The following is a 21,398-nucleotide window of genomic DNA, read 5'->3' on the forward strand; positions in this document are numbered from 1 at the left end:
GTGAATCGAGGCTGCCTCAGCCAACACCGAATGACCGTTTGAAAATACTGCCTTGCTGATTGATATTTCACGTTTTTTTTTTACTTTCTATTTTATGATATTCTAAGTTAAAACAACTTAAAACTGTATAAAGAGAACAAGATTCTTTGTCAAAGTCATCCATTTTTGCTTAATTTTAAAAAATAAACCATTTTTGGTACAACTAGTTGTAGATTGGAATTGTCAATGTTTCAATTAAGCTTATCCCTGGAATAACCAACTCGACTAGTTAATACTATTAAAATTCTACACCTTTTTTCCTCCGCTCGTCACTCTTATCAGGTTTCCTGAAGCCTTCTTATCCACTAGAAAGCCCATTAGTCGCAGCAAACGATTCGACAGCGAAATTAATTTTTATTTTATAGTTTCTACCAACTGTTTTAATTGACGATTAACTCTGTTAGTATCTATTGCATAGGTTGAATTGGTAAGGTTGGATTGTAAGTCTTTATAGCATCTTTCTCTGTGATGCGGATATACGAGGCCTGTTCAGAAAATAACTTTTTAAACTTTATTATTGACTGACGACCACTTTTAAATCGTGAAAACCATTCGTAGCATTGCGTACGACCAATAACATCATTCCCATAAGCTTGTTTCAAAAGTTGTAACGTTTTCTCCAGTTTCACGCAAAATTTTATGTTGCATCGTTGTTTTGAAAAGTCGCGCATATCAAAAATCGTCACTAACAATGAAATATGTTGCCCTCAAATAACGGTATCATGAAAACTAAACGGGATATCCATAATCCAAGAACATGCGGCTACAGAGAATGTTATGCACAACCCAATGCTGCCAATCACATGTCACAAATATCTCCAACAGCGCGTAACTAAAAAATTTGGAAGACGTCTACTTATAAAAGGTAATAAAAACTGTTTATCCCTTGTTTTACAGGCGAGGATTGTAGGTAAAATGTTGTAACTTTTTATAAATGGAATAACTAATTAACCAGTTCATAAAGAGTCTTTATTAAATTTATACTGGGTTAATTGATCTGAAACGAAATTTACTTACAATCTTTTAGGCCTTGCCCCGCAGAAAAGTTCGGCGAAGTTATCCTAAGGATATCTTGTTAAGTCGGAGTTTCACGACTCGAGTTAACTCTTAAGAAACGGGGGTTTATTTAGACCTGCAGAAAGTTTCTAATAAAAATTTGATTATCTCGTAAAAGTTCATGGGATCCGGTATTATGAATTTGCCGTTGATTTAATTCAAACTTAAGTTCGGTATTTTTTGAAGCTGTCGACACATTTACTCGACATATTTTTTAAGAGTTTTTTAAATTAAAGATACTAAGTTCTGAGACGATTTCTATAGGTGCTTTGACATAATAATTTCATATGACGCCGAACAGACTTATTTACATAGTTGGTTTCTTAAAGTATGCAGTCAAGGTTGGTTTACGTTCATTAAACACATTATTTAGACATATGTTTCACATTACCTCGTGTTGAATGTCGCGGTACCGTAAAATGTATGTAAATCCATAACGAGATTCGTTATTGATTACCAACCCGACAGTTTATTGCTGCGAGGATTAAAATTCTCTTGGATATTAAAAGGCAGATATCCATAAACATTTCAAGACATCCCCTTTACATTTAGGTACATTATTTTTGACAAAAAGATTTTTTATATGGAGGCATAAACTTTCAAAGTGTAATATATGTTCAGCTGTGGCCGCTGGGCGCAGGCGTGGTCCGGTCGGAGTGATTTTGGTGTCGTTGTGTAGGTTGGACACATTTTTAAATACATGTCATGGTGTTTGTATAAATAAAAATTCATTTGTATACCAGTAATGAGGTGTTCTAATCTATGATAACTACGTTCATTTCTAATGTGCTGTAACTCTGATATCATCTAAGAGTATATATTTTACATCAATATTCCCCGCTTAAAAGGCAGTTACGGTCTTGGGAGACAAACGTTTCTAGGGTGTGTTTTGTATGCTAAGTAGTTGAAACGGAAGATGATATTAATTAATTACGTAACGTTAAGAGCATTCAGACATCGGGAAATTAATTAATCCGTAGTTAAATTACGGAAAATACTCATTTTTCTTTTTGTGCATCACTTGCTATGTGCAAACGTCATTTATTATAGTACCCTAAAACAGTTTTACTGTTATGGCGTAATGTTATCGAATAAAACTCGAATTCTGCGTTATTGTACCGTGAAACTTTATTATTTTATTTTTCTATCACAATAAATTTGGACCATTTCAACTGAAATGGTAAATATTCGCTATATGTATCCATTAATTTCTCGTAAACTAGTAGAGGTCCAATATTTTATCAATTTTCGAATCGAACTCCCCCGCCAATTACATTTTAAGCGATAATTGAGTCTGTCTCTCCGTCAGTAATGAATCAAGCCGGGAGCTCGTCTCAATCATCGAAAATTGATGTAATTATCATCAACCATATTGAAATAGAGGAGTAGGGCCCTTATCGCCCCAAATTCGATGTAGTACGTCTGGCCAGTTTTCTGTAATTGGCTCCGAGGGGTTTGGAAATTTGATTTTCTCAGTCCGTCCCGTCTGGTGACGCCCTGCTAACAGATTTGGTACAGTACTGGACAAATACATATTAAATAAACGTTATTAAAGAAGAATGTGAAATATTTTCTAGTACTTTTACGATTTTTATCAATGAAGTTCTTCCTTGTCTTATTGCCGGTGTTGCTAAGTTAAATATCTAGACACTGTTTGAATATCTTATGAAGAAGCTTCCAAGGCATTTAAAGACTGACTTTGGAAACTATTTCACCATGTTTTTGGAACAAGCAAGTCAGGATAGAAAGTTACTGTTTTTGGAAGAGTCACATGCTGTTTTTAGATAGCCTCCAAAGTCTTAGGAAAACCTTCAGACATTTTTTAGGTAACTTCAGTCTAAGCTTTCGAGGTGTCTTTGGAGGATATACAAACAATTCCTAGATATCTTCTGAAATAGCGCCTAAGACAAAATATTTAGACATTGTTTGCATGCCTTCGGAGATGCTTATTATAAAATATCAGAGGTCAATGGATAATTTTTGGAAGATGCTTTGGAAGTAGTCAAAGATAGTTTTTGTTTGCATTCAGAGAGTGTCTTTGAAAAATATCCGTTGGAAGACCTTTCAAAGTAACCAAAGACATTTCTAAAGCATTCAAAGATAGTTTTGGATACTTTCTAAGACATCAAAGGCTAATGCTGCTTCCAAGGCAATCAAAGATTGGCTTTAAGATATATCTAAGACTATTTCCAGATACATTCTAATGAAACTAACGCTATTACTGGTGAAGCTTCTGCATCATCGAGAATAAATGGATTTATATATTTTTTCAGCGACGAGGCCCGAGCGCTGGGTTTCACCGTGCTGGTGGACATGCGGGGGGCGACGTGGTCGACCGTAAAACCCATCCTCAAGGCGCTGCACGAACACTTTCCTCCCGGTGCCGTCCACCAGGCCCTCATCGTCAAGCCGGACAACTTTTGGCAGAAGCAGAGGACGTCGCTAGGCTCCCACAAGTACAAATTCGAGGTAAGCAAAGCAGACGCAATAGCATTCGAAGAAGTTTTATTTTTGTTGATCTTTGGCCCGTACTCAAGTTATCGTCGATGAAAATTATTTTGTGGCTTGCAAAGATAAAGCAAAGAGTAACTAACTTAAACTTCCCGGAGTTGTGGCGCCGGAAGTCATCCTCGTAGTTGTCCGAACTAAAACCTCGGACACAACAAACCCATTTGTTAATCAATATGTTAACGCTGAAAACCGCACGTCTCCAATTGGCCCAAACCGCAAGAGGGTAGCAGTCGCTATTGTGTGGAGAAATTTGGAGGATATGAGAATTAATATTCGGAAATATCTGACAAATGTATTGTTTCAAGAAACATACGCGTCTAAATCGAGTTACTTACTCAAGATTGGCAACTAAATTGAAATAAATGTTTTAAATTTCAAAACCAATATACAGCTACTAAGCAGATATATGTGAAAAGTTAGTACAGACGTGGACAAAAAAAGGGTTTTTAACCTAAACAGAACTTTCCTTTGATGGAGGTACGACTAAAGACAAAAATTAAAATTACATTTTATAAAGAGTTTTAAGCATAAACCTTTTATTGTCTTATCTGTACCAAGTCTTGTTAATTTCATTAAAAATATGTCCGTTGTTTTTCTTAGACAAATATGATAAGCATAGAAGCCCTGTCGAAGATAATAGACAGCACCCAACTGACCTCCGACCTAGAGGGTACCCTCGCTTACGACCACTCCAGCTGGCTCGAGACCAGGCTGGCCGTCGAGGAGTTCGCGTGGCAAGCGGCGGACCTCCTCGACAGGCTGGATGACTTACAGGTAAGTGAAATCGTCTACGAAGTCAATGTTCGTCAGTATTTTTGAAAAACTCCTCATTAATATTGCACAGCGTGAATCAAGTTCTTGTCACAATTGATAGAAGACAATATTCTGGGAAACAAATTCCATGCGTCGTTGAATGATTTCATTCCAATAATTCAATTCAAAGAACAGTTTCCTGCACCTTTAATGTGCATAGAAAGTTATTCTTTTCGAAAATAGAACTTCCATTCCAATGATTATTATTATTCATCCGAACTTCAAATCACCAACTGTTTTTTACAGTAATTTTTCGAAGTTAAAATCAACGTCTGCCAAAGTAGAATACTATACTTTTCTTTGTTACTGAGTTACAAAAAATTGGAACATTTCTGGTCACAGAAACTAAGCATTCTACGATGCAAGTTTATATGAACTTATTTCTTTTAGAATATGGTCTATGAAATATTGACACCATTTTATTTTAAGTGTTTCATTTTAGAAAAATAAAATAGGTTATTGCTAAATTAACATGAACAAATTCCTCCATTCGTTCAATTTCGCAGTCATAACATTCATAAGCCGCCCCAATATCCGCGAGTAAACTTAACGCTCCATCCATGATCGATATTCTGTGCGATTCCTCGGTTTATCCTTGGGAAACATTCCCGTCTCCCGATATTCTCCCCGTCTGAGAACGACTGTTATTGCGGTTTTCAGGAGGACCTGGCGAGGAACGACTTCGCAGACGACGTGAGCGGCGCCAAGCACAAGATAGACCTCCACAACGAGATGAAGAAGAAGATCATGAAGGCCCCCGTGGAGGATATCGATCTGTTGGGTAAGTCCGACTTGCCACACACGCCTTCGATAGAGAATAGTTGGAATAAATAAAAAAAACAACGGTTTATCATTGTTTTTTTCGCAAAGGATTCATTAATACTGACGACGGTAAAATTTAGGGATGTTTAATTGGTTGCGCCAATCGTGCGATGTTGGTTGCCGAACACCGCGCGATTTTTTCTCGAATCAGATTGGCATAAAACACTTTCCCGTTTCGAATTAATTAAAAAGTCGATTTGCTAGCAGTGCTCAAATAGACGCGACCACCGGGGGCTTAATAAAACGGATGACGAACTTTATTACTCCGATGGAAATTAATGCCCATTTAATAAAAGGTTTCAAAAGGTGATTATTAAAATTTCCCTCCAGCCTCGAGGATGCCGAGGAAGGAATTTTAAATGGAATGGAATTTGAATGGAACCAGCCGGTGTCGGTGGTCGTTAAATTGCGGATGCACATGCAAAAATTTTTATCTCGGGGTTTAGTACGTTGCTTCGAATCAAGGCCGTCGGCAGCTAAACTAAAAAAAAAATTGTTAAAGCCGTTTTATTATTCAAATAATTGTCTTAAATTCTGCATTCACATGATTTAAAGAGATTAGTTTCGAAGCGCCAACGATAGGTGGCGGTATATATGCCTCACTAACCATTGTTCATCAGTGGAGTATTATGACTGAAAACATTTTTTAATGAAGAATTTAAAATTGCACATGGCATTCATTGTATTTTATGGTATTAAGTAGCACGATGATACCGAACAAAATAAAGTGTTCAGATTCGTAGCGGGATTACTTTGACAAAAGGAGAACACCAAAAAGAATTTTAAAAGTGGGACGAAGCTTCACAGACTTCCTACTCACGTGCACAGTGCAAACATTTAGATACCCCGACATAGAAACGTTAAATTAAAACTCCGTGGAAACTTCAGATGTTTCCCAGGTTTAACTTCTCGTATACGGTTTAGTTTACCTCTACCGTTTTCTTTCCGACTTTTTCAAGCGGCAGATCGTTTTTAATTTTGACGTAGACTATAAATATATTCAGTATGTTTTAAAGAAAATATTCAGATTCCAAACATATGAAAGTTATAGGAAAATCTCCTGTGTTGCAGATTCTACTTCTAAAGAAATATATACTTCTCGCAACGTGAGAATATATTACTGTGTCATTCTATTTTATAACGCCTTTTGACGTGAAATGTACGTGATGGAATAATATGAAGATTTTGTGCAACGTACATATCAGTTTGTATACGAATCAAATGTATTCCACGCCAGTTACTTGAAGGGAATATACAAAGAAAGGAATTTAAGAAGCAGTATTTTCGTCAGACTTGCTTAAAAAAACAATTTAGGAGGCAGTGATTGCTTTGAGCAAGACAAGAAACATAGTTGTTTAAAAAAAAAGATACAAGTTCATTTTACACGCACAACGTAATAATTGGATCAGGGCATCTGTCAAAATATCCCTCTTCTTGGATGTAAGAGGGGGCAAGCTAATTTTTGCTGGAACTTCGCCCAGATTTAGGGATCTACACTTTTATTATGTGAGTTGTACTGAAGGCAATCCAGAAAAAAATTGCTTGCCCCCTCTCACATCCACCTCAAAACAGATCCGCCTTGGTCTATTATTCATTTGGAACAAAAAGATCGATTTTGTTTAATATTTCATCAGGCGTCCCTTCTTTTATCTTGACAGGTTGTCTTGATTAGCTAAATGGGAGGGCCCTGCCTTCATAACGAATTAATTATAAATATTCTAAACATACATAAAGGTGACGTTTTAATAAAGGAGTTGCACTGTCCAAGTCATAAGTTTTCTGTCAAATCTCAAAAAATATCCTACAGTTCAAACTATCTGACGTCATATATAACGTTTGTTATATAACCGTGTTCATCATTTCCTTAGGTTTTACCTTTGTGCGCTTTCATTGTTGTAGAAATTATTAAAAATTTCTGTGGACTATGACACTGCTGTTGGTGGATAAAACTTCTGCTATTCTGGCGTTTGTTTTGAGACGGTAACAAGTGTTTATACCACCATTTACCGTTGATAAAGTACCAGCAATAGCAAATGGAGCAAATTTGATAAAATGAGTGTTAACGTTGTCAGTTCCCTGCCTAAAACAGCAATCTCTCAATTTCTTCGAATTAACTCCGCGTGATAAATTCGCGTCCATAATTCACTCTGGGTTCTGCTTTCGCGAACAAGCTTCTGTATGCACTAGATTATGAACACTTTATGAGCGCGAGTAAATGCAACTCCCGGCTCGAGAGGATCATTTCAAAAGCGCGCGCTTTAATCATCTCAGCTATTTCTGTTGTTTAGCTTAATTTGTTAGGGAGTCATTAAGGGAAAACCTACGAGGAAATTATATGAATACTGGCTTGACGGAATAAGTCATAGTTGTCGATTTAATGTCGGGTACAAATATTAATAAACGCAAACATTAAGACAATCAATAAAAAAATACTTGCTAGAGATATCCCAACGAATGTCGATGCTGTTTGCTGTTACGTTAACCATATTATTTAACAGTCAACTTGCAAACACTTGTATCTCATTCTGACTTAGTACTATCCTAACACGTAGATTTTCAAGGACATACACTAGATGTGCTGTTCCACGACTTACACCAACATCAGCTGACTTCCATATACAGCAATTATTTCACGTGTACAATATTGGAGATTGAGAAACAAAATAGAATGCAATAGTATTAAAAATCTCGAGCTGGTTTGAAAAATGACTGGTTCTGGTTACATTTCATGTAACACGGAAGTGAACAGTGCAAACTTTGAAGCTATCTCGTGTGAAATTGCTATTTGTCAGTTGTATTCTGATCGCATGTATTAACTTGTCACTGTCTAATGTTCCAAACTCGTGTAATTCATTTGTTTTACGTCCAGGTGGATTTGTCTGGATAGTTCGCATATATTTCTCTGAAATTTTGGTCGATTTAAATCAAGTACAATCTGAAATTCAGCAAAGTTCGACGAGAGCCATTATTTTAAAATTGTCACTTAGTTGTGCATTTAAATGAAGACAGATAATTAATGATTTTAAAATTTACATTACCTTGACAAGTGTCGTTATTAGTTTTGCTTCTATCTATTTTTATGTCATACAAAGATTATTGATCATACGACCAAACTTAACGATCGTGGTTCTATTTAATCACTTTCAGATTGGTTTAGCGCCTGACTATAAAAACGTTCCACAATTTTTTTGGTTAATTTCTCTTCCGTTTCACTTCGAATCTCGTGTCGGTTTAATTTGACACTCTTCTGTCTCCTTTTCAGGTCAGCGCGTGCTCCAAAAAGCCTGCGGCAACGACACCGGCCAGGGAGGGGGCGGAGGCGGCGGCGGCGGTGGCGGTGGAGGCGGCGGTGGTGGTGGTAACCGAGAAGCGGAGTCGCCGAGTAATACCAATCCGGACTTGGTGGACATCAAAAATTTAGTATTGCAGAACCTGGATGCTGTCCACGCGTCGCAACAGCACCTCCTCCAGCTGTGGCACCACAAAAAACTCAAGTTGGACCAGTGCTTTCAGCTGAGGCTCTTCGAGCAGGACTGCGAAAAGGTGAGAGAGAGTTTGGTTGTCTTTTTCGTGTTAGTTTGACTAGGTGGTCTCTTTTTCTCTACAGTGTTCTTTAGTTCTCTTCTAATTAGGCTTAACAGTTTCGATAGTGGCTACACTTACAGCTTTTCTCTTTCAAGAAGTACACAGCGCACCAGGCCAATATTATCCAGATATTTCCTGAGTCAGCAGTATCCAGTTAGCACTTTACTATTAGCTTTAGTGATTGTGACTTTGGTTCAGTATGTCCATTGGTCTCATGACTTCCATTGGTACCTTGCCATCATTTTGATCCTTATTCTTTACCAATTCCTACATGAGTACCTTAACAACGTAGCTGCAAGAGGATTTGGGACCTTATAGGATTATAGATGAGTCTGCTCTGGCTAATTCATCAGATCTAGTATGAGATACTTTGGTACCAAAGCTACGACCATATCGTGACTTTGACTTGATTTTAGCCTTTCCAAAACATTCATACCAGACTGTATTTGTCTTTGGAGCTGTCCTTATACCAAATCAGAGTGGCTTTATGAATGGGAAATGCAATACTACCTTCAAATTACTACTGTGGAAGGCAACTGATTTAATTTTGTTTCAAGTCACTCAATATTTTAGCTGTTCTAACATGTTTTATCTCCTTTTACCATCTGCGACTTTCTCTTCTCTTTCTAGCAACTGTTTGTGACATGAGCAACTTTGAAGTAACGAAAAATCATTTTTTTTCTTTTAGATGTTCGAGTGGATCTGCCACAACCGCGACGTCTTCCTCCTCAACTACGTGGAGATCGGCCACACCTACCAGCTGGCCAAGCAGCTCCAAGAGGAGCACCAGCACTTCACCATGAGCTCCATGAACGTCTACGTCAACATCAACCGCATCCTTTCCGTGGCCAGCCGTCTCATAGAGGGAGGCCACTACGCCGCTTCCCACATCCGCGCCGTGGCCGGTCGGCTGGACAGGACGTGGAAAGACTTCGCTGCGGGGTTGGACGAGAGGACGGCGGTCCTGGCGTTATCTGTGATCTTCCACCACAAGGCCGAGCAGTACGTGGAGAACGTGCCTGCGTGGAAAGCCGCCTCGGAAGGAGCTAATATTCCCTCGGAGATCATGATGTTGGAGAACGGGATACACCAGCATCAGAATCTGTACGAGTCTATGTGCCAGGCGTATACGGAGGTAAGCGATTCGGGACCATTCGAGAGTTCCGTCTGTTTACTGCATTTGAAATTGAAAGAAACACTCGTGATTCGAAAAGTAGGATGTCACACTTGCTCCCTACAATTAATTGTAGGGAGTTCTTTGTCCCAATTTGAAAATCCCCTTCACATCCATTTTGTACAAGTTATTCTTCGTGTTACTTCGTGTATTTGTTAAAAATAAATGAGTTTTCTACAAAACGATTGATCGAAACTCAAATACCCCTTTTGAGAATGATGTTAGGTTGACTAGTAATCCTCGTGTCTAAATATAAACTGGGCTGTGATTAAGGACTAACGACCCATGTAACTCTTATTTGCCGATTTTAGTGAACTTTCGTTAGGAAAATATCGTGAAAACATATTGGAAAGATGTCCCATTCCCTTTCTAAATCAATATCAGGGCCAACTACGGGTCCAATGATAGAAAAACACTATTAAATAAAAAGGTTTGTCCTTAAGCAGACATCCCGTATTTGTCGTACTATCTTCAGAATCTAGTAACTGTATTATTTGCTGTTTCAAGAAATTTTATAAAATTCCTGTTTTTCTTAAGATTCCATTTTCCTGAAAGCAGTATTTTTTTATTTAGAAAAATATTCTCTGACTGTTATTTTCATTTGTTTAAGTCACTCTTGATTTCGTAATTAGATAACTCAATTAGACGCAACTATAATTATAAATTTAATTGGCAGTAAAAGATTTAAAGCTTCAAGTACATGACTAAAATCTTATCCCAAAGGGGTTTATTGATTTTTGTATGCCTTACTGCCATCTGTGATACGGAGGTAAAAGCACAGCACTCAAACCATATCTAAAGCCAGGAAAATTTATCCACTGTAGCCATGAAACGTTCAGATGTTTGAGAAACAGTTGAGAATTTAATTTTATTACCTGTTAGCGCGGTTAATAATAATTTAACAACAGAATGAAATTGTAGTTCGATTTATCGCCATCGAGGGCGCTTATACCACGAACAATTCATTGATTATTGTTTGACTCCGAGTAGGGGAAGGAAATACCGATTTTATAACGCGCTACTAGTTTCGCCACTGTAGCAGAGATGGCGCCACAAACCTAAAACTCGCATTGAAAATAGACTCTAACAAATTCAATAGAACTAGAACACATTCGATGTTAGGTATTTGGCTATTGAGAAATCTAAAAACTGAAAAAAGTACTATGTCTCTTTATAGGTGTATAATTCCTATCAATCATTATTAAACGGATTGGATGTGATGTTACAAGTGTGCCATAAGTTGCCCTCTCCTGTGGAATCGTCCGATAAGGAGTCGAAAATCATCAATGTACGATTTTAATATTTTCAGGCTTTGCAGATCTCTGGTTCTGGCACTGTAGACGTTATGTATTCCCCTTGACATGGGCGGAAAATTAACAACGCGAGAGTAACTAGAGATTTAAAAAAGAACGTGGCAACTGTGTAGATTTGCGAAAGTTCGCACCGATAAACGCGGCAACATTGCCTAATCTTAATTTCGTCCATGTCAGGGTTCTAGTATTAGGTATATTTATAAGAATGTGTAAAATGTAGTCGTATTAATTAATAATTACTGGTGTTGGTTGGTGGCAGGTTCATAGTACCAGTAAGAAACTTCTCTATCAGTTAGACCACTTGGTTCAAGTCTGCAATCAACCTGGGACTGAGAAAAAACATGTAAATATTACCTTCTTTTACTAATCGTAACACCGTTTCATTTCGATATTTGCACTACATTAATTTTAAAAAGAGAACAAAGTGTGACCTCGCACAAAACAAGATTCTCCATACTTGCACTATTTTGGTAAATTTTATTCTTTTCCGTTCACCTCTTACTAATACACATTCTTCTGTGAGGAAATTAGAAATATTTTTAACACCCACTGTTACGAATTCACTCAAACCTTTGACGAGTGACTCAAGAAGTGAAGACCGGAAAGTGTGGCGACAAAGTGATAGTGGTTAAAGCTAGTGAACACGTCGAGGTGGTATCAGAAGTGGGATAATTTGTTGCCGCGTTGTGAAACAAAGTTAGAATGAATTCGTAACGCTGATGAGCGCTGTTCTTAAGATATTTACACTTTACAAATGCCTCTGTAGTCTAGTTTCCTCATACGCCGGTCTTCAGCGGAAGAGATCGCTAATTGAAACCCTTGTTGTGTTATTAGGGCGAGGGGACAAATTTCGAAAACAGACCAGGCGGTAACCCGGCCGCCGACTACAGCGAGGGTGCCAGTCACGTCCTCGCTGTAATCCACCAAATCCTGAACCACCACAGGGCGCTTGAGCAAAAGTGGCACGCCAAGAAGATCAAGCTGCACCAGAGGCTCGCGTTGAGGCTGTTCCAAGAAGACGTCAAGCAGGTAAGGATAAAAATCTTTCGCGTTGAATATCTCGGTGAATGTTTGTAAAAATGTTTCAGGTGTTGGACTGGCTGTCCAATCACGGAGAAGTGTTCATCAGGAAGAACACCGGCATCGGAAGGAACCTGCAGAAGGCGAGGGTCTACCAGAAGAGCCACGAACATTTCGAAAATGTCGCTCAGGTGAGTCGCATGTTAATGGTTAGTGTGGAAGAGAAAGAAATGAACATTTGTGTAATTTAATGCTATTGCTTGCCGTTTCCGTACTTCGTGGCTTTAGTGGTCATTTAATTTATGTCGAGTAATTATTACGTCCACTTCCTCTTTAGTAAGGAATTGAAGGTAGTGGAATAAGTCGCGTTAGCGTTTTCCGCAACGACGTAGCAAATAACGGCCCGGTAAAATTTGCCAGATCGCGTCCAGTCCGAGTAAATGGCTCGGTAAATCTAATCAACGTCCAGAGAATTGTATCGTAAATTATTTGGATCTCCCGCTGTTGTCAGCGTGAAGGGGCCGTATGTAACGCGGCCAGGTGGTCTCTTTTTTGCTGGACAAGTGTGCCTTTTCCGAGAGTAGAGTCACAGACCATGAAAATTTGCGAAAAAAAAAGAGAAACTCGAAAAAATTCCTATCCGCGATATTATTGTAAAATTGTCTTAAATTAATAAAAATAATGCGGTCGATAAAATTACAATTTTAACTTCTTGAAAGGCGCTGAATTTGATACCATATCATTTTCTTCTTCTTTATCATATGAATCTTTGCGACATAATCAAAATTCATTCAAAAAATATTAATCACAACCATTTTCAATAATAGATATAATACAATTTAAAATTTAAAATTTTTCCTATTTTTATGAAATATAATAATTTGAAAATAATTTGTGAATTTTTACTTTAATTTTTCATTTAAATCGTAATTAAATAGCTAACAAAATATTGAAAAAATAAGTTTACTTTGGCTTAATATGTAAAAAAATAACTTTTTAAATGAACTATAGCTTCATTTATTTATTTAATAATAGTAAAATAATTCCGAAATTGAAATTTTAATTAATATTTCTTTAACAATAATTTTTGTGACATTTTTGTAAATTAAAAGAAATTAAGTATAAAAGATGCATTTTTTCTGGGATTCAGGGCTATTCTACGAATTCGTAAATATACCCATTATTATTTTTTCGTCGAGCTACCCCAGTTTAGAAAAAAAAAAGAAGTTTCTACGATGAATAGAAGCCGAGATATTGCAAAATGTTGCAGCGCGCATCAATTTGAACATTGGATTTCACTTTTCTAGCGCGCGACTCGCTTGGACGAGCTTCCCCCACCACCACCACGCCGGGCAGTTTACTTAGCAAGGACCTTCTCTTTAAAGGGCTCGTGAGTCACTAATTTTCCACATTTTTCAATGCAATTCACGGGAAATCGTAGTTTACGTCGTAAACTTTATTTTGCGGAAAATCCAAGTCTTAATATTTATAAACAATTGCGCTACGATTTTTTTAAAAAAATTCTTAATCTTGGCTCCTGTTGGTCGTAGAGGGTGCTTTTTTTTAAATTTGTATTGTTTGCCAGCTATCCATTGAAACTATTTTCGGCGAGGTAGCATAAATAGCAACAATTTTATTCAAATTGTTTATAAGCGAAAAACGCGTTTTTTAATGCACAATTTGAGAATGATAATGTCAAAAAAACGGTGATTTTTTTTTAATAGGTCGCTTAATTACGTCTTTAAGATTACAATAACGCTTTCGGAATCATGTTTGGTTGAAAATTAACGCCTGTACAGAGGCTTAAAGTTCATAACTTTTGGAGCCTCCGTTATAAACAAATTGAATTATGCGAAAACTATTGCACCTACAGCGCCCACTTTTGGCACACTTTTAAAGTATGACAAAACCCTCAACTTGTCATATGTTTTATAAAATTTTAACAATAAATGCGATAGTTATAAATAAATTAAAACATGGGCACTTTTATTGTTTTTTTGCAATAACTTTTTTGTTTATTCACCGATTTTAATTTAACTAGTCTCATTTTGTAGATAATTTTCTTCCCTACAAGGTGTCTGTGAGTCACTTTTCGCTATAATTGATGGTTTTCCCTGCAAAGTGAAAAAACTGTTTTCCTCACTTATTTGTTTAAATGGAAAAGTTTGCAACTAAAATTTTTTGACTCACGAAACGAGAGATGTCTTGTATTGTAATATTTAGACAATTTTACAATAATTTCGCGGATAGGACTTTTTTCGAGTAAAAATTTTATTTTTCTGTTGTATAAAGCGTGTGTACACAAATATGTTGTTTTCGTCGTCAAAAATATGTTCCTTCGATATTTCGGTCTTATCGTTGGTTTATTATAGAATGATTGTGAATTTATTCAGTCCTTTGCAAGAAAACAAGTCTTATTCACATATTGGGGTTTAAAATTAGGTCAATTTTACAAACATTAGATAAATAGAATTACGTAAAAACTGCTTCAAAATAAAACAGAACACCTTAAAATAATCTTGGAATACATAATAAAAATTTCAAGGTCATATAATATACCAAAGAAGCTAAAGATATGCAATTTGTTTCAAAACATACGTCGAAACGACTTTATAAAGCATTGAAAAAAAAAATCAAAACGGTTCTAAACTGTACAAGTATTATTTTACTTCTCTAAAATACAGTACAATAATCGAATCACGTCAAAAATACATAAGAATAACGTGAAAAATGTTAAAAACTTCTCAAATCATTGGAAAAAATCCACTAAATATGCCGAAATATAGTGAAAACTCAAAATACAGCGAAATGCCTCAGAAACCTACAAACCGAAAAAACGCCCTGAAAAAAGAACGACACAGTTCCACAATACGATCTTTGCCATATCCGGTCCGACTAATAAAATCCGTACCACTTTTTTTCACCGTCCGGGCACTAAATTAACGCCGATAGATATCTATTCAAATTTCTCGAACGGCAGTTCGATCGGTTCTATCGCGCTTTCCAAACTTTACGACACCATTACTGCCACCGGGTCGACATTGTAGCAACCGGCAGCTCGACGGCGATAAAAAGTGACCCGCATAGCTTCCGTCGCGCTGCCGGGACCCTCGCAACGCTATCTAGAGACCCGGTTGTAGGGCGTTCCTCCATTGTTTCGACAGGGCCATCTGATATCTACGGAGGAACCGAAGGTGCCACCTGTGGACGGAGAATTAAGCTTTAAGAGGGCGGATGTCGGTAGCACGCGAGGAAAAACAACCCTTTAATTATATTCGTAGCAGGGTTTAATTAATTAGTTTGTTAGTACTCGAGAATAGAGCTTCTGTTTAATATATTTCTTACAAGTATGGTATTGTATGTGTTGTATTACATATTTTGAAGCGGTTTTTACATATTTGGAGTTTCGTACTGGCGAATATTGAGCTGAAATTATATTTGAGCATGTCTTCACAGCTATTAGAAAATTACTTCATAATCCGGATTGAAACAAAAAAATGTATAGGAAACGACCCCTTTTACCTTAGACATTTAATTTAAAAAAACTATATGTTTCCCGTGTCTAAGGAAATATTATTCCAAGGGTAACAATCGAGAACAGAGTTGTCTCGAACGTATTTTACTCACACCTAAGGATATACATCCACGGACCCGCCCCAACCCAGCAGTTTACAAGTCCGGTACCACCAACTTACATCCGAACTTGTCCAATTACCACCTCGATCGCCTTTTGTCCCCCATCCCAGAACATGTACTCACACCGTCCGATAACAAATGCCTCCAGTCAACCCTCCTGTCGTACTTCCGGTCGCCGTGTTGTTAGCGACAGCTGATGTTTTGCGTTGAACTATTAGGGACCGAGCAATGTCTTTTGGAAGGGGTTCGTGATGTCCGTGAAGTCGCAAATCATTGAATCAGAGTAGTAGTCTTTAGCTATGATTGTGTTATTTTTTCTTAAATCGAAATGATTCTCCTCCCTAGAACTGGAGGAATGTGGACATGCTTAAAATCCTCTAAATACATCGTAGTTGACTCAGAAATTAGACCAATATGTAGGTGGATCTTGTCTGGATCTATTTCTATGGATTCCATTATAATCTGATATAAGTTTAGTTAGAACACCTCAAAATCTTCATATTAGTTAGCATAGCTCGAAATGTTTCTTAAATCGAGATGATTCACCTTCCAAGAACTATAATCAATAGTACTGGAGGAAATTGGCGATCCTATTCTGGTTTTATTGTGAATTATATTAACATAAACATAAATGATTCATCTAATTAAGTTGTAACACCTCATTATCCTTCGGATGTCCTCATACCATTTAACTTCTTGATGTGACGTGTCTTGCGTCTCTCAGCAGGATCCAATTTGCCTGTCAGCTAGATATATCCTCCGCTCGTGTAATTTGCTTTTTACCGTATTCAAATGCCGGCTTCCTAGACGGCGAAGAATCGATGTGTTTCAAAGTACTCGGCAACAAACTTTTTCAATTTCTTGCCGAAGCCCGACATTTCCATATTATCCCACTGGATGATATCTTTCCCTCGCCATCTGTCACGATGTATGTAATTATCGAAGGATCCTTGACTGTAACTATTAGACCTAGAAGAGATAGCAACACAAAAGTGTTGATGTTTTCTTTGCCCGACAAATATATCCAGTACAAACCCCACTATTTTGTTAGTCAACAACCGGTGAGATTTTTATTTAGTCAACTATGAACATTGAAACAAAATCGATGCCACCAACAGTGGGCTTCTACATTCGTCCATTGTTACTTGCAATAACAACCCACTCGAGATCTCTTTCATTCCACCCCATTAGAATACAAAAATTTATATTTTATCTGACTCGGGCAGGCATAATGCCTATATTTTCACATATTATTACGATCTGCCTATCGGGAGGGTGGATTGCTTACATATCTGTAGTGGCTTATAGGCGGCCTGCGGCGAAAAGTGCTTTTAGAAAAAGCATGGCTTTATATTCGAGGGAATATCCACGCACTCCTTGATTGTCAAGCATTGTGCCCTAAATTGGATGCAAATTGAAATTTTTAGGAAAGGGCCCACCCCACGAATTCGACGGGATTTTAAAATATAGTTACCTGAAAGGTGTCGCATTTAAAAATTTAAATTTGTTTATCTAATTACCTGTGATTGTGATTCTCTATTTGAAAATTCTAACTCAAGTCAGGTATATTAAACGTGAAACAAAAACGAACAATTTTTAACTGATGATATTCCGGGAAACAACTAGGTAACACCTAAATCTACTAAATAGCTAGGATTAGAACCACCGGACATATACCGGTTTCAAACTTAGTTTTTGATGCATTGACTTCAGACGTGGAGTATGGGTGAGATATAACAAAGTGTTACAAACTGGCAGAGAGCGACCTGCCACTGTGCCACGATCTCGCAAGTTCTAATAATATTTATACAGAGTCGAGCAAGCTTCGAATGGTATCGGTATTAGTATGAATAGAAACTGCGAATAAGCGGGATCTTTCAATGGAAAAAATGCGACAAATTCAGTAATTTAAACTATTTTTGCCTAATCAACAGTAATATTTCTGCAGATATACTGTTTTTGTCTGCTTTCATACCTAGAGATGCATTTTATCACGTACAGACGTATGTAACAAAAATAACAACAATGTGAGCTAGCCGCAAACGAGTGGTATGACATCACAACGTGTCTTTCGTGTGTTTTCCCGAGCTCCATTGAACATTTTTTACTGATTTACCTTTATGACGTTCCTTCACTTTGGAATGACTTCACTTTTTGAATAATGCTTAAGGTTTTGCCACCACCTCATCTTCTAGAGGAAATAAAAAAGATTACACAAACAATAACTTGGATTTGCTAGGTCTGTCCGTAATAAATTTAAAAGATGCAGTGTGCGACAAAACAGCGTCAAATGGGTAATTGTTAGAACTAGAATATTTTTACTTGAACATTTTTAAAGGGAGTGGGGGTACCCCCTCGTCATCCCCTCGCTCGAGCGCCGCTGTTCGAAAGCGCTACGTTCGATCTGCTTTTCTCGACCGCGACACCAGTAGGCTTCGCGTGTTTACCCCAACCATGCGGCAATTACTGCACTGAATGGTCCGCTAATTGCATAAATTAAGAGTTGTGGAATAGTTAATAATCACGCAAGATGCGCTCCATTTAGGAGGGAATTCAACGACATCGTTGGCGTGAAGGAAAAAAAAAGAATGATATAACGGCAGAAGAAAGTAACCGCTGTAGATAAATTGTAAATCTTTGCCTTTTGTGGTGAGTTTGTAAAGAAGTCTTAGTCTTAACTTAGTCGTAGTCGTTGCCCTACAGATTTCAGTTTGTTAGTCTTGGTTCTAAGGAAGTCTTAAGAACTGACCGTGGATCTCTTAACTTCTCAGAACTAAGACTAATAACAAGTACGCATGAGCAAATATCTGTCATTGGATGGCCAACTCTTAAGACTAGGTACGACCAAATTTTTATAAACGAAGTAAAACATTAGGATTGAGACTAAGGTAAAGTTGCGGCTAACTCAAGACTAAGATCTTCTTATAGACTCATCATTGGAAATAGATTCACCAAGTAATCCTGAGGAAAGGGTACTAGGGACATGGATAAGAATGTGTAGGGTCTTCCTTTAAAGTAAAAATTGAGACACTGCCACTCTTTCAATAGAAAGAGTTCGCTCAAGACTATTTTTTATTCTAAGTTACGTTTTGGTTTCTTTAGATCTCCATCACTTTTATGCAACACTGTATAGAACGCAGAACAACCTTTTCACGCTCGTCAACTCATGGAGGTTGCTCCATTAGTCTGTTGTTTCAAAGCTCACAAAGTACATTAGTCATCGTAGTACCTAGGCTGTAACCGTTCGACATTTTCGACGGTGTAGGCAGCCAACCGTATATTAAGTTTAATTAAAATATGATGAAGGAATTGGATGTGCTAATTGTTGAAATTAACACTAAAACACACAGATCATCCGTGACTTCCAATCGAAAATCATTATTAAATTGACGTCTCAATATTTTAAACATATCACAATTAACAGACTTAGGTAACTCACCACCATGTAATTTTCTTCACATAAACATGCACTCGACGCTTTGTAGATCTGTAACAAAAAAAACACAGTATTAAATTTCACATAGTTTTAAATGGAACAGCAATTCGTATGAAAATATTTTTATTTGTCACTAAAATGTACAAATTACAGCTAGATATAATAGGATTAGAGTATTGTGGTTATTCGATTTCACTCATTTAAATTTCTGTTATACTAAAATCATACGAGCACGCAACATTAGTTTTATGCGAAATGAAATTGGATTAATAAATATAATGTGTATCTGATTTCACGTTCATAAAATGTTTCACCGGTTCGTAATTTTACCATTTCGAATATACTGTTATTATTTTTTTATACGTGCTATTATTTTTCCAATTTAATAATAATAATAATAAAATGCATTAATATTCTTTCTGCCTTCCGACAGATAGTGTAATAAAGAGTATTACAACAAAATTGTCAATATGCTGAAGAGATCATTAAAATTATAACTTGTTTCAGTTGGGTGAGTTTCAGACCTAAAAATTAATTTATTACGAAGGGGCAGAAATTTGAAACAAACGATGCACTGATAAGTGATACTTAAAAATATTTTCGACAGGAGTTTAGATTTTTTTGTACTCATATCTTGTTGTACTGTCCAGACACGGAAAGTAAAGTATGAGGCAGTAATTAATAATAAATAAAACTATGTATTCAGCAAGAGATTTTTGGCTTTAACACAAGTTGAATTCTTAGCAAACGCTCTCTAAATACGACGAAAACAAAATATATTTTTTAAGACACCTGTCATGTATCTGTTGTCAAATTTCTCATAGTTCATTATTTTTTTGCGCAACAGATCTAGATAAATTATAAAAACAAACACAAGATATTAACTTTCTACCTTTTGAACTATGAGACATGTTAGATTTTAACTTTCTCCCGTCTTCGCTAGGACAGTTCTTCCACCTTATAATTCTGATTTCCTATACCTATATTTTGAATGCCTTCTTGACTTATCCAATATTTTCGTTGTTTCCCTTTTCATTATCTCAAAGTCGTCTTCAACAAAGCAGGTACTACCATGACTTTTTGCCCACATCAAAACGTAGTCATTCTTCTTTGGCATATTTCTACATCTTGGAATATTACTGAGAGACTTATGCGTAATAAAGCAATTACTATCTTGTCCCTGTTAATTAAAACAATCAATAACAGCAAAATACAAGCGTTATTACAGATCATTAACCATGTACGACGATTTTAAAACCCTTATCTCGCTCCCATTAAGTCCAGCACAATGTAATATCTATATTTAAATGTACCAGAGTTTTTCAATTATATCATTTCATCCGCTAACCCATCAGCACCACACCAACGTAAACAAGATAACTAAAATCGGTCGTTTACTTCCCAAACCTCGTTTAATCCCGCATTTGCAGATTCCCCGTCACACTGCACACGATCCACAAATCTGGGTGATTTAAATTTTAATCAGGACATGTTCAGGTTTCGATTTTGTTTTACAAACAGATTTGTAAGCGAGATTTAATTAACGGGACAGATTTACAACGTTAATAACACACAACCCTCCAAATATTATAATGCGATCTCCGGTTGGTTGAATAAAATCTCGTGAAAAATAACATCAACCACCAGAATGTTGCGTTTTAACGAATTCATCTTTTTTATTCGCTAATCGAATACGTACGAGGCTTCTGATACAGTGCTGATGAGATGAGACCTTTCAAACAAATCGTAGTTCAACAAACGCATCTCCTTCAAAATTCTCGTTACCATTAGTTGCGGAATCATCTCCACTGATTGTTTAAGCCGAAGCTTCTACAACAATGAGTAATATAACCCGGTATTCGAAGATTAACTCTATGGTGCCCCATAAAAAGTAGGATAGTGATACCACAAATCGATTCGTCTTAGGCGTCGGTTATCTTGATCACATACCTACGCCGGCTGTGTTAATTACTTACGCTTAGACCGTGTCGAA

At 36.9% G+C, this 21,398-nt stretch overlaps 1 protein-coding gene across 1 annotated transcript in view; it reads left to right on the forward strand.

Moving 5' to 3' along the window:
- The window catches only part of LOC108909835 (triple functional domain protein), a gene marked incomplete at its 3' end in the record, with an annotated part of 85,785 nt that overhangs the window by 10,930 nt on the left and 53,457 nt on the right, over positions 1–21,398 (forward strand). Inside the window, exons 2-9 of the mRNA XM_018714263.1 lie at positions 3,369–3,564; positions 4,207–4,380; positions 5,080–5,200; positions 8,504–8,784; positions 9,515–9,961; positions 11,573–11,656; positions 12,148–12,342; positions 12,402–12,524. Coding sequence (XP_018569779.1) covers positions 3,369–3,564; positions 4,207–4,380; positions 5,080–5,200; positions 8,504–8,784; positions 9,515–9,961; positions 11,573–11,656; positions 12,148–12,342; positions 12,402–12,524 — 1,621 coding nt within the window. The remainder of the gene's footprint in view (positions 1–3,368; positions 3,565–4,206; positions 4,381–5,079; positions 5,201–8,503; positions 8,785–9,514; positions 9,962–11,572; positions 11,657–12,147; positions 12,343–12,401; positions 12,525–21,398) is intronic.

Source organism: Anoplophora glabripennis, unplaced genomic scaffold, assembly GCF_000390285.2.
Source record: "Anoplophora glabripennis isolate ALB-LARVAE unplaced genomic scaffold, Agla_2.0 scaffold28, whole genome shotgun sequence".
Taxonomy (NCBI): Eukaryota; Metazoa; Arthropoda; class Insecta; order Coleoptera; family Cerambycidae; genus Anoplophora; species Anoplophora glabripennis.